At 30.3% G+C, this 14,237-nt stretch overlaps 2 protein-coding genes across 2 annotated transcripts; both read right to left on the reverse strand.

The window, feature by feature from the left end:
- Positions 1–1,523: 1,523 nt before the first annotated feature.
- LOC118049564 (early nodulin-like protein 17) lies at positions 1,524–4,085 on the reverse strand. The gene is made up of 2 exons (XM_035059600.2): positions 3,781–4,085; positions 1,524–2,211 (listed from the first exon to the last, which is right to left on the reverse strand). The coding sequence occupies exons 1-2, from the start codon at positions 3,968–3,970 to the stop codon at positions 1,871–1,873; spliced, it is 531 nt and encodes a 176-aa protein (XP_034915491.1). The 5' UTR covers positions 3,971–4,085; the 3' UTR covers positions 1,524–1,870.
- Positions 4,086–6,817: 2,732 nt separating this feature from the next.
- On the reverse strand, positions 6,818–11,300 carry LOC118049546 (chorismate mutase 1, chloroplastic). Its single transcript, XM_035059567.2, has 6 exons — positions 10,844–11,300; positions 9,638–9,860; positions 9,457–9,543; positions 8,848–8,991; positions 7,351–7,443; positions 6,818–7,253 (listed from the first exon to the last, which is right to left on the reverse strand). Exons 1-6 carry the CDS (start codon positions 11,026–11,028, stop codon positions 7,017–7,019), a joined length of 969 nt encoding a protein of 322 aa, XP_034915458.1. The 5' UTR covers positions 11,029–11,300; the 3' UTR covers positions 6,818–7,016.
- Between the last annotated feature and the right edge of the window lie 2,937 nt (positions 11,301–14,237).

Raw genomic sequence — 14,237 nt, forward strand, 5'->3', positions numbered from 1 at the left:
GTTGGTTGAGAATTTAGCTTTAGCTTTAGCTTTCCCCACGTTTTTTCATTATAATTATTATTATATTGTATTATATTATATGACTGTTTTTTTCTTTTGTTTTTTTCTTTTTAATTTTTTTTAATGATTTTTTTTTGTTTGATTTAGTTTGTTAATGTTAATTTTTTTTTATGTAGTTATCATATTTTCATGATACAAATCTCGGGTTTGATGAGTTAACCTGATTTGACGAGTTATTTTTTTTCATTTAGTTTAGTTTATTAAAGTTAATTTTCTTTCTATTTAATTATCAGACTTTTATGACACGTATCCTGGGCTTGACGGGTTAACTTGGTTTGATGGGTTAACCCGGTTAATTCTGGATAAACCCGTTATTTTTTTTTCTATTTAGTTATTAAACTTTCATGACGCAAATCTCAGGTTGTACGGGATAACCTGGTTTAAAGGGTTAACCCAATTAATTCAATTTCTTTTTCTTTTTCTTTTTCTTCATTAGTTTTTTTCTTTCTGTTGATTTTTTTTCTTTGTTTTTTTTAATTAATCTATTTAATTATCACACTTTTATGACACGACCTTATAGCCAGATTCACATCCAATATTCTTGGGTCCAGTGTTACAGTCAGGCTCACTTAAACTTGGGTCATGCAAGTTTAATTTTATTATTATTATAAATATTACTCTTAGGTCAAGCGTTGCAGCCAAACCCAAGATTTTTTGGTATAACTTTGCAGAAAAAACCCAAAATTTTTATTTTTTTTAATATTTTTTATATAAAAAAAATAACCCGCAACATCGCGCGGGTATCAAAGCTAGTTCTATATATAACTCATTGTCCAATTATTAGAAACATATGTCGGTTAGCAATTGTTTAGGTTTTATTCTTGGATCTTGTCTCATTTTCCATTTATTATATCCCTGTTGTAAAGCATGAATGAAGACACAGAACAGAGAAATTCTCTCTTTAAACATAAGAAGTTTGAGAACTAAAAAAAAAAATCACAAGAAGAGATACTTATTGAAATATAAATTTAAAAATTATTTTTAAACAATACATAAAAAAAGTTATTAATTGTTCTTCAATTAAAATGTAATTGCTTAAAATTGAAGTTTGAGAACTACAAAAAAAAAAAAAAAAAAATCTACAATAACAAGTGCGTGAACAATGTTTTCTAAAAAAAAAAAAAACCACATCTTTTAGTGTTCTCTATAATTTTTTTTTTTCAAAAAACACTGCTACAAAATGGGGACATCAAAGAAGTTTCACCTGCTTATTTTAAGATGATTTCTGACACTCGACTCTCTTGGAGTTCAAGTTTCTCAAAGCGGGGAGGACAAGTTGATCCAGTCTCAATCGCATCCCAAAAAAGATTAATTTAAGGAGCTGACCTCTATATTCTAAGCATTACACACCATGTGAATGCTTGCATTTGGTGAGAGCATTTTGAGGCCAGATCGAAGACTAATTGTATTTTGAACAAACATTCCTACTAAAGATTAAATAGATAGGTCTGCATCAATCCAGCTCCCGTAATCAGTGGCCATTTTCACATAAATTAGGTCATCAACCACATGGAAAGTGGCCCCATAAAGTTTCATACATAGCATAGAACAATGCCTTGGTGTTTCAGTTAACAGACTCTCAACACGTTAAGAAAAAAAAATTCAAACAAAACCGTGGACTAAATTGCATCAAGATTCAAGACATCCAATTTTGAGTAAACTATCATAAATAAAACAACACCCCAACAAAAAAAAAAGGGAAAAATAAATTAAAGAAGACACCATTTCCTTTCGCAATTTGGTTAAAGGAAAAGCTGAAAGCAAGGTGGACATTCTTGAATGAAAGCATGGAAATGCTGGAACAATGGGGCTACCAGAACCAGACGAATGCATCCCATAGAGCACCAATGGCAAAAACAGTCGGTAGAACGTACTGGCTTCTGAAAATGGAACTTGGAGAGCCACTCTTCTCATTTAGTGGGGAAGCAGTGGGTGGGGGAGGTGGGTTTTCTACATGGACAGCTAACTTCATGCCTCCATAGCAGAACCCCTTGCCACTAATGAAATAGTAATTGCGAGTGACGTTCAGTGGAACCACGTCTCTTCCAGCTCCCCTGGTCCAATTGTGAAGAGGATGATCAGAGTTGCACGACTCATAATCTGTCTTGTTCACCTCTAAAATATCCATTTGGTTCCTATCATACACGAAAACTGGGGAGACTTTGAAATTAGGTTTAAGCTTTGGGAATCAAATGATAAATTCCACATGATACACATGTAGTACTGGAACAGGAAAACATGAGCAAAACAATTGAAAGGAATACTAGATTAATAGCAACTCTTAGGAATGTCTCATTAATCGTGAAAAAAAGCTTAGTGTTTGATTTTATTCATCGACATTAGCAAGTAGTATCAAAATGTGCTAATTTTTTATCTTGCTAATGGAGCTATAAAGTTGACCATGTGCAATCAAAGACTAGACCATCCAATTCTAAATGCATCTATTCTGTCCAGGTACAATTGAAGGAAAATTCATCAAAATGAACTGGCCATGTGCAATCATACCAAAGTAAAAGTTGAGCCCCAAATATAAGGCGTAATTTGGTGTGTGGATTTTGACAATGTATATGTTCACCTTTTAGTACAAACCGATCATATAGCACTTGAAAATGATGGCCAACACAAAGATGTCGATTCATAAACTTGGCTAGCCTAAGTTGGTTAGTAGAGTCCATAATCCGTTTGAGGCATGAGGATCTGTACCAGTTAATGCCACTATGACCTGAATTTTTCAGCATTAGTTGGCCTCAGCCTCGGTCATGAGTTAACAAAACAAGCACTAATAGGCACCAGAATTTCTAGAATGGCACTGTAATTAAATGTGAGCGATCAACTTTGTTCATTTACTATGCTTACACTTGATTGAAGGTCTTCGTTGGATCACGTTACTCTCTGTAGCTTAAAACTTACTAATTGCAATGGCTAAACAGGTCAACTGTCCTGACTACTGAAACCAGCTACTTAAAAGGAACGAGAAATAACAGAAACCACAAATTCACAAAAAAGTAAAGAGCAGTTCAAAAGGAGAGAAGCAAGAACGTTAAAGAAAGTGGAATTTATCATAAAAAAAAGTCCAAGAAAGCAGAAAAGCAAATGAACCATTCTTCTAGTTGCAAAAGAAGGTAAAATTTGTGATCCAAGCTCGAGAAAATTAACGACGAAGTGACAAACAATAATATATCCATAGACTCATCAAATCAAGTAATAATCTCATTTTGTTCATCATGTATGATGAAACTTTCATGCTATAATAAGTTAAAAGAAGCATTCAAATAATATCCATTAGCTTCTGATATAACCGAAATGAAATAAATAACAATTTAAGCATTTTTCACTTTGATTTCTTTAGCAATTTGTCAGAATTCAAATTTAGTAAACAAACTTCGTGCATTGGTAGAAAAGACATGCTAATAATTAGCACACACGTATGAAGAATTGCAGGCAGAAATCTCTTGAAGAAGAGCAGCCTAGAAGCTTAATCCAAGAACGAGTGAAAAAGCTCAAAACTTGAAAACTATCAGCCAATTCCAAAGGCAGCCCACTTATAGATCTAACCATCTAGCTCCAAGACCAACAAAGTGAGCTAAAATCAAACAACATTACACTACCTTTCACTAAAAACAGCAAAAGCATGCAGGTAGAAAGCAGAGAAACCTGCTTAAATAAACATAAAAACAGATCTGAAACTAGATTCATGCAAGAAAGAAAGTCTGTGCTTACAGAGCCAGTCACCATTGTAGAAATGCTTTCCTTGAGCCCAAACAGTGTAGTTGAAATTAGTAGTCCAACCCATGTTAGATCCAACTGTCCATCTAGTTGCAGACACTTCAGGTACCATCACTACCATGGAAAAAACAAGCACTGCCAATGCCACCATCACTGGTGAACCAAACCCACTTCCTCTCTCCATTACCTCTCTATTTCTTTAGCTCAATCTAGCTATAGCAAATGAGTTTGTGTTGTGTTATTATAGGCCATACTTTGCTGTGCTGTGCTGTGCCGTGCTGGAGTTTTCAAGAAAAGGTTTCTTGTAAGCTTCTAGAGATCCACAACTACCTGTGATTATTTTATTCTGAATAGTTAATTTGATATTAATTAAGGGTTTATTTTTCAATATAGTTCAATTCTATTTTTAAAAATTTTTAAAAGTTTTTTAATTTTAATTTATTATCTCTTTTTAAATTATATTAGTATATTGATAATAAAAATACATTTTTAAAAAATATATTATTTTAATATATTTCTAAATAAAAAAACATTTCAAAATATAATTTTTACCCCACCGTAAAACCAGTATAAAACATTGTCTGGAAATATGGTTCAAATCGCGTTTCATGAAAAAATAAAAAAAATTATTTATATTTTTAAATTATTTTAATACAGTAATATTAAAAATAATTATTTTAATATATTTTTAAATAAAAATACATGATATAACAACATTTCTAAAAATCCTTCACAGAGCAGATCCTTGACCAGCTTTGTTAAAAGGCAACAGCGAGCACGTTATAGGGTGAGAAAAGACTTGTCGTGGTTCAGACAAACTTCAACCATTTTAAGCTTTTATGTCGCCTTTGTGCTCTGATATTTCTTTTTCTAATCCCATTTGTAGCTGTTGCTTGTGCTTTTCAACTTTTCTGTGCTAGAAAAATCCTAACTGTTGTGGGTAATTATATATATCTTTCCCGTGTTTTGCTCTGGCCCAACCTTATTCTTTCAAAAGCATATAAAAAAAAATGATGATAAAGTGCTGCAAGTATATTTAAAAAAAAAAAACATTAATGACCAAAAAAAAAAAAAAGTACTGATCATCAATCTCCAGGGATTCAATAATGAAAGATAACATTAGAAAAAATAAAAAAATTATATCCACAAATCCAAGTAATAAAATTAAAAAAAAAAAAACTAAAATTATGAATCGATGGAATGCATGGCACTAGTATTGATCTTCTTAAAAGTAAAGAATCCTTGCAAAAATAAAGATTTCACGTGTAATAAATTTTTACTAAAATCACAAATTATATAGAAAACAATTCTTTTTCAAATTTTCTTGTTTGTTGATAAATTTAAAATTTTGATTTCAAATATGTTATTTTTTTCTCGTTTGAATGAGTTACTTAACTTATCAAATATGAATAAAAAATTTGAGATATCTAGTTTTCAACCCAACTGGAATCTCAACAAAATTCTATATGTAGCTTTAAATATGACCAAACAATATATAAAGGTTTAGTTTAGTGAATTTATAACTTATTCATCCAAATATCCAGAATTAGCCTGATTAATTCCTCTTAAATCCTTTTATTTTTATACCTTGTAATAAATCTAATTGGTATCTCTAAATAATTATTTGGTGATCATTATGGATTTATATTACATCATATAAGCTTGAAATCACAACACTCATACCACTATTATCTAAGCTATCTTACGTTAAGTGTGTGTTTGTATTAGAGGTGAAGGTTGAGATTTGAGTGTGAGACCCACTAAAAAAACTATAAAAAATAAGAAAAATTAGCCTTTTATGGTTGAGTTTTGTGCATAAATAGATTGTACCCAACCACAATCCCAACCACAAAAATTAAAACAAACACTTAAAGTGCTTGATATGAGTTTTTTCACCATCCATCACCCTAAAATTGAAAGCTACATATACCATATCTTTCCTTTCTCTCTTCACTAAAACAAAAGCACAATTTTCATCGATCTAAAACTCAACACAAAGTTCATCTAACTCACTTATAAAAAAAACAAAACAAGAAAAAAAAAAGCAAGACATATTTAAACATTTATAAATAAAAAAATCAAACTAGGTCAATCAATAATACAAGTTTCTTGAATTTTATGGTTTTATAATATGAATTTATTTCTTGATATTATTAAGTTAAGATATTTGATCTAGTTTGTTTATTGGAATAACAGAGTAATTTAGTTATTTCATCCAATTTAAAATGTTTTGTTAATTACAAAAGTAAAATGTAATTTTTAAATGAACAGAGAAAAAGTGAAGAAATCAATAAACTAGGTTTTTTTAGTTATCCGTAAAAATTAAAATGCCAACAAAATTCAAATCCAAATGGAAAACGAACTCACAAATTTTGTGGATTCCACTATGTCCCTGCCAACATACACCATGGATTGCCATGCATTATAGTATTAAAATTAAAAAAAAAATTTGTGGCTATCTAAGATCCCGTTTGTCCACCATACAATTTTCTTAGACTTTCAGGCCTTTTATTGGGTGGGTGGTCTTTTTTTAAGAAAAAAAAAAAAAAAAAATTTTATAAAACATTTCTTTGCTGGCCTCTGGTGCCTTTATTGTTGATATTGTGTGTGAGATACTGTATTTTTTAAAATTATTTTTTGTAGAATTTTTTTAATTTTCAATATCATTATATTAAAATTATTAAAAACTATAACTAGAGTCAAGCCTTGGTTTTAAAAATACATAAAAATTCTTTATTTCTTTAATTTAAATTAATTATTTTAGATATTTTTAAATTATTTTAATGCCTTAATATTAAAAATAAATTTAAAAAAATATAAAAATATATTGTGGTCCTTGTCAAGGTAAAGGTGGTGACCGCTTTGGATCCTTTTAGATGAGGTTACCGTTGCAGGTTGAAGCGTGGATCCTTCTGATGGACTGAGGTCTCATCGAATAACCAATCAACACATTTCCCACTTTCCAATTAAATCACTAAATTTATAACACCGTGAATTACTCAAGCTTCATATCAAGTTTCTGAGCACAAGATGCAACCAAAATTGCAAAACTTGCTTCATATTTAATGCAGTGGCCATGTTCTTCGATGCACGTCTCCAAATAAGTGGCAAATGTGGTGGCTGATTTCCCACGTTACATGATGCCCTTATTCATGCAATTATAATTACAGAAAACAAAAACGAATATCAAAGCAATCAGAGAATGTGCGCTTTACCGCCATTGCCAAAGCTTAATCCAACCTTCTTAGCAAGTACTGAACTTGAACCTCCTTCGTCAGTGGCATGATCCATTCACCGTATAAATCAGCAACCAGGGTTGGTTGTATCTTGTACACCGGGTCAGTTCCATCTATTTCTCCTTCCATCGTCACTTCCTGCCCAAAAGCTTTAGCTTTCATCTCAACTCGCTTTTTTACCGCCTCTTCAACTGCTGGGTATGTCAGAATTTCCATCAGTCTTTTGCTGTCCTGAAAATTATGAACACCACACCAAGATGAGAATACAGAAGATTACATTGTGAGCTGCTCGCTCTAAAAGTTAAAGAAAGGATCATGCAGTAACAACTTGTGCTCTAATGGCAGCCTCATAATCATCTGGAGAAGCCCGAAATTTAGCCTCTGCTACAAATTCTCCATAATGGATTCTTTTTGAGAGAGCCTGAAATCACAAGAATGCATAAGCGTGTCAACTAAAGAGTTACCAAGTGTAATCCATAAGAGAGAGGAGATGCTTCAGTTGAGACAAATTATAGTTCTTTAACATCATTTACAAAAACATGTTTTTAGTTTGTTCGTTTACCATCATGAGATTACATTATAAATAAGAATTGGGAGGATAACAAGCTTTTGGGCTAAATTGGACACAGCTGGGAACATAGCAGTTGATAAGTGCTGCTACACAACCATATTCACATCAGAGCCCAATGAAGTTAAAAATATGCACCAGAAACTTGAAGAGTTCTGAAAAATTGTAGAAACAGATTCTTTTTCTTCCAAATTTCAGCCAAACATGGAACTGCATGAATAGGTATCTGTTCTTTTTATCTTCTCTTTCCCCTTTAAGCTTGTACAGATTAGATATCCCTCAAGTTGGAGAATATACGAGAAATCTAATTCTTTCAGAAAAGACATGCAAGAGGCACAAAGTAACGAAAAGGGATATGAATCCAAATTTTATCCGCTGATGAATAAAGCTTTCTATTAGAGATAACTTTGGAAACTCAATTTTAGCAAAATTTGCTCCATTAGCATTCCAAGCCATGTAATGCACATTGCCATAAACTGATTAGCAATTGTGCCATCAAATGCCACCTTTTGACTACTTGAAAAAATAATTAAGCCCTCACGAGTCACCTCTTATGTTAATAACATAGTTTGTGAGAATGCTGACACAGCTCCATCAGAGGAGGTGCTTTTTAATACTGATTCAGAGGAATGAGTGCTGATAACATATGCTTCACTGTCCTAGAAATATGACTCATGTTGTTTAATACCCATCAGCAATAACCATATATATGGAGGGAATGTGATAAGGATTTTAGTTAGGTTAAAGATAAGACCAGCTCCTTGCATGAAATGAACCATAAATAAATACACATATTTGCAAGGTCAAGTTGTGACAGGAGAGAAGCTCACCGTTCATCAAGGACAAGAACAGCTAGATAGTAGAAAAACAACTTTGGTTCAGGAGTCAAATACAATCAACTACATTTATCTACCTCATTAACTCCAGGAAGAGTCTAAACAGCAAAGGAAGACTTACTTTAATAGTAGATCTCTTAAGAGTAGACCACTAGAATGAGTCAAATGCAATTTCCAATTAAGAATCTTAGCCCCATTCAAAAAATAACAAATTTATTAACAATATCTTCCCAGGGTACATGTATCACTAACCAGATAAAGAGAAAGTTCACATAAAGAAACGAGAACTAAAGCATCAAGGACGATCAAGAAAACAGTTTGTAATCTCTTAGGTTGACAAAGAATAAATTGTCTAGGTTGAGATTTGAAAGTATCACAGTAGTATTAAGAGCAGCCCAGAGTTAATTAGTTAAAGGCATACCTGTAGACAGATTGTGTCACAAACAGCTGTTGATCCACAATTGCCATCATCTCCTTCTTTGACCAATCTAGGAATAAGTTCTCTAAAATACATGTCCCATACTGTCTTATTTATATTTATTGAATCAGCAATGGGATGTAGTACCTGTGTGGCAAGGAAGGAACAGGTTTGAAGAGGAAGTAAAAGAAAATAGACAAAAGTAAAATCTGAACATGCAGCAAGAGAGAGGGATAGAGTGCTCAATTGTTTTTTTTTTAAAAAAGAAGTTAACATGCCAGAATTTTTTTCTTATGCTCAAGCAAAAATTAAAATCCACATCTGACAACTGGTCTTAATTTCAGAATTAGATGGCATTTTGTTGCGTATAGCAAGAGAAAACAATGCAGTGAGTTTTTATGGCACAAGCCTCACAATATATCAGCTAAATAATCAGTTCCAAAATTGCACTGTGTCAATCACAGTACACGCAGTTCCTCCTAAATTGAAAGAAATCATCAAACTGAAAGATAAATATGTTAAGTGGGAGCTTGATCCATGGCATAATAAAATTGTAAATTTGGAAACGACAGCTAATAATATATCTACAGAATGTATTTACACATGTCATACCTGTGGGTACTGCAAGGGTGGCAACACTGGCTCAGGTAAGTCATCCGGGAAAAAAGGATGTTCATCAGGGCTCTTGTATCTGCCAAGCTAATGACCAGATACAATTCAAGAAAACTTCATGAATTCTCTAATTGATATCTTCTTTCTTTCCCAGAAGTTAAAAGGAATAAGTTCAACATACCTGAGCATGTAGCTTTTCAGTTTCCTTAAGGATGAACTCTATCAGAGAACCATGGAAACCTTCCAATGCAAAAGCCTCAGGGTCATAGGTACTGGCATTATAACAGTATTGGGATCTCTCTAAGAGGCTAAATATTATACTATCCTCTTGCAGAATCAAGGAACTCCTGATGTTATCTAGGGTCAAATTCTCGCTGATGTCCACCCTTTTCTTCTTTGTCAGCCTACAGAAATGATGAAAACTACTTTCAAAACTTGACTGGCAAATAACAAGTTGGAAGTTGACATGCATCAGGCCCTTCAATATAAAGCAACAATATGTGTCCAAAACAGAAACAATTCTAGCTTTAGAAAGCAGTGCTGTGAAATATTCAGGTTCAATCACAGGAAATCTTAACCCTATACTTTGGTGGGGAAAAAATTGAAGAAAGAGAAAATTCGTGCAAGTTTGCACTTTGCACTGTTTGTTACATTTGTGCATATCAGTGAGTTATCAAAAACAAAAAAAAAAAAAGCATTAGTTTATCTACTTTTAATGAGAAAATATACATGAAATTTCTCCAACTCTCCAACTTTTATCAGAAGAATGGAGCTCGTCCGATTACCTAAGCTAGCCATTCAGCTTACTTTCAATATTGATTTTGTAACCTACACACATGCTTGTATTTGCAAGCGCACACATATTCTAGCCTCAGTTTCTTAAACCCAAATCAATAAGAGAATTCTTTTTTGGTAGGTTTAGCAACTAACACAATAATAACAATATTAATACTACACATTAAAAAAAAATTGATTTGTTCAATAAATCAACAAGAATTTAGAATGCTGGTTAAAAAAAATATAATTCAGAACGGAAACACAATACAAAGTAATATGTAGGTGGTGGAAATTAACTTGTGAATCCATAGATCATAAGAAATAATGCCAACTTACATACTATAAAGATACAGTGCCACCAACCCAATTCCAAAAGCAAGAAATTCAACGGCAAAAACATACAGTCCAATTTGTGATAAATATCATCCATTCGCACCCTCAAAACTTGAAGATTCTTGAACAAAACAGCCCAAAAAACAATCCCAGAAAACAGAAAACGAACAAGAAAAATAGCAACAAAAAAGGGCAAAATCAAAACCAGAAGAAAACATGAAACTACTAATCAAGAACACGTTAACTAATTTAAGCAAAAGGATCACTGTGTCTTTACCCCATGGATACAGCAGATGCTTGGACTGATAGAATGCGTCTCTTTGTCAAGTTTGGGCAGCTAACTTTTAAAGTTGTGCCATTCTGCCCGGTTTGGAGACCTAAACTATAATTAGCCCTTGAAAATCTTGATTCTTTACAAGCTAGAAAAACCGGGCAAGAAGCTCCTAACAGCTTAGCCTCCATAATAGATAGATAGAGAGAAAGAGAGAGAGAGAGAGAGAGAGAGAGAGAGAGAGAGAGAATGACCGGCCAAATAGACCTGCAAAGTTGCGATATACAGAGAAAGCTTTAAACTTTAAAGCCCAAAAAAAGCCGAAAGCCAACTGTATATAGACAAAAGGTTTCCTCGTTTGATTGGGCGTGGTTGTTGGAAACGGAAGATGTCAAATTGGGGTTAGGTGAAGACAAGGAGCTGCACCTTCCACCAATTTTACCTCCTCTGGCAAATTCAAGATGTCAAATTTTGACAAAAAAGGAAAGACAAAAAAAAAAAAAAAAGAGAGGTTTGATTGACTTTAAAGTTTAAACCTTTTTTTTATACAAAAACTTTTATGTGGACGAGTTGATGGGATATTAAAAAGGAGAATTATTAAGGAAAAAAACGGAGAATTATTAAGAAATATTATGTCTTTTTTAGGTTGAGAATATATATATTTTTTTATTTATTACTGTTTATATCCTATTATTTATTAAGTTAATTTTATAATATATTTTGAATTATTGATATTCCGAATCAATAAAAAAAATATAAAATACTATAAATTTGCTATTATCCAAAATATCTTTATAAATAATTAAAAAATTTTGTTGTCAATCTTATTTATTCTTACGTTGTAAAAACACACTTTTAAAAAAAATTTAAATTTTTTTATTTTTTTATTTTAAATTAATATTTTTTAAATATTTTTATATATTAATATTAAAAATAATTTTTAATAAATAAAAAAAATATTATTTTAATATATTTTAGAGCAAAATATTATATTTTTTTCTTTCATTATTTTTTTATTTCAATATCAACCAATAATTACAGAGCTAACTTTACTTGAAAAACATCAACATATCCAATACCACATTACTCGAATCTCAATACTTGAAAGCGACTGAAAAGTAGCTCATAAACCTAGAGCATATCAGAAATCACACAAAAATTTATAAACAAAAAAATTAGTATTTTTCAAAGCTTTAATAAACAAAAAAAAAAATAAATCAAATGGTTAAAATCTAGAAATAGCAAAAAAAAAAATCATAAAATTGACCTGAGCAAACTTATTAGCCTCATTATAGAAAAGGAAAGATTTCAAATCAAAGAAGCCAAAAAGATTGTTTTTCTGACATTAATTCGATAAGGAAAAAAAAACCTTCTCAAATATAGAAATTCAAACTCATTCCTTAACAAGTGATACAAACCCATCAAAAATATATGTATTATTCGCACCATCTATTTTAGCATAATTTAGATCATGTTTAATTTTTTATTTTAAAAATATTTTTTAAAAAATTAATATTCTTTTATGTTTTCATATCATTTTGATGTATTGATATTAAAAATAATTTTAAAAAAATAAAAATATATATTATTTTGATGCATTTCTGAACAAAAAATATTTTGAAAAACAACCACTATCATACTTTTAAACATCTTTTTAAAATTAAAATCAGACTTGGATTATTAATAAACATAGATAGTTTTATCTTTTCATTATTATTTTAAACCATCATGGACAACAAATAAACTATAATGAAAGAAAATATGGTATGTAAAATGTTCTTGCACCTAAAATGACATATTTAGTAATATTTTATATAAAAAAAAATATTCAAACCTATGAATAATTGAAGATATCCTATTGCATTTTCAGTCTGTTAAGTCAAATTTAAGTTGCCTTCCTAAATGGAACTAATAGGAAATCGATCTTTGATATTACCCTTTTTATTTTTCAAAACAAAATTTAAATCATCAAAGATATAGATGAAATTACATTTTTTTTCTTTTTTTTTTCTTACCATATGAATACAAAGATCCATTTGATATAGAAATTGCTTGCACTTTGGAATAATTTAGTTAGACTAAGATCTAATGTTTTTATTTTATACAATGTTTTTTAGGCTTATTGTCAGAATATTATACATCTTTGAATCATAACCCATGGTTTGTTTGTTTTTTTTTTTTTTTCTCTTGTGTTTTGAGAGTTTTTTAACAAATTTTGTTTACCTAAAACAAGTCAAATTTTCCATATAAAATTCAATTACCAAGCCATTGTCTTTTCTTAGTAAATTGGTAGTTAAATTAACAATAAAAAAAAATGGTGAAAAAGAACCCAATTAAAAGGACAATCCCTATAGATTACTAATCTAATAATATGAATTCATCCCCTCTCAATCTCTTAACTTCAACATTTATTTATCAATTGTTAGGGTAATAAATGGTAGTGGATTTCCTTGCCTTTCTCTAAAGAAAAATCCTTGAAACAACATCAATGGTTAAAAATGTGAATTTTTGTTAACTCTTAAAATTTAATAACCAATTAGCATTTTATAATTTTAAACATTTAGTATTATTGATAAGTAGTTATATTATTGTGGAGTCTTTTTACTTTGGTTCAAATATCTTCATTTAGAATTGCATCTAAATCAAAGTTATGTTGTTGAAATCTTAGAAGACATATTGTAAACATCGTAATTGAACAAATGAGAAGCAATAAAACTTTGAAGATAAATGATTCATCATTCACAATAACAAAAATTTTATTATTTTAAAATGCTTCAACAAGTAAGTATTTTTTTTATTTTAATTTAAGCTTAGTTAATTTTATTGTTAGTATATCAATTGTAAGTTTGAATCTATGTTTTGTATGTATGCTGGTAATTGTTTTATTATTATTATTATTATTATTATTATTATAGTTATAGTTATATTGAAAGCATGCATGTCTTGAGCTTTTATTTTTACATGTTTATAGATTTAAAATTTCATGCACTCTAGGCTTTCATTGAATAATTTTATATTTTGTGTATGCTATTGTTATGATAAACTAAACATCTTTGTTTATTAGTCTAATATATTTACCAACTTCTTAAGGCTTTATTATTATATTAGCCTTTGTGTAGTTTATCTTATGAAAGAAAAATAACATAAATTAATTGTGAAAGAGGTTTTTAGTATCATTAAAATTTAAGTTATAATTTAACTTTGTTTGAATTTGTTATGTTCTCACATATAGGTTTAATTTTAATCTATAACATTTTGGTTTGTTATGATTTTTCTATTCCTTTGTTTAATTTTTTAAGGTCGTTATATATCTTTATTTTAAATTTATAGTTTATATTCTAAAATTATTTTTCATGCAATTTTGATGTTTTGATGCATGTTATATATTTTATTGATTTAT

The sequence above is a fragment of the Populus alba genome, chromosome 17, assembly GCF_005239225.2.
Source record: "Populus alba chromosome 17, ASM523922v2, whole genome shotgun sequence".
Lineage (NCBI taxonomy): Eukaryota > Viridiplantae > Streptophyta > Magnoliopsida > Malpighiales > Salicaceae > Populus > Populus alba.

Excerpts from the sequence above, each read along its gene's own strand:
- LOC118049564 (XM_035059600.2), bottom strand. The coding sequence starts at position 3,970 with ATGGAGAGAGGAAGTGGGTTTGGTTCACCAGTGATGGTGGCATTGGCA. Across the intron at positions 2,212-3,780 it reads CTACAATGGTGACTGGCTCT|TTTTCGTGTATGATAGGAAC; the intron begins GTAAGCACAGAC and ends AAGTCTCCCCAG.
- LOC118049546 (XM_035059567.2), bottom strand. The coding sequence starts at position 11,028 with ATGGAGGCTAAGCTGTTAGGAGCTTCTTGCCCGGTTTTTCTAGCTTGT. Across the intron at positions 9,861-10,843 it reads GCATCTGCTGTATCCATGGG|GCTGACAAAGAAGAAAAGGG; the intron begins GTAAAGACACAG and ends TCATTTCTGTAG. Across the intron at positions 7,254-7,350 it reads AGGCTGCCATTAGAGCACAA|GACAGCAAAAGACTGATGGA; the intron begins GTTGTTACTGCA and ends CATAATTTTCAG.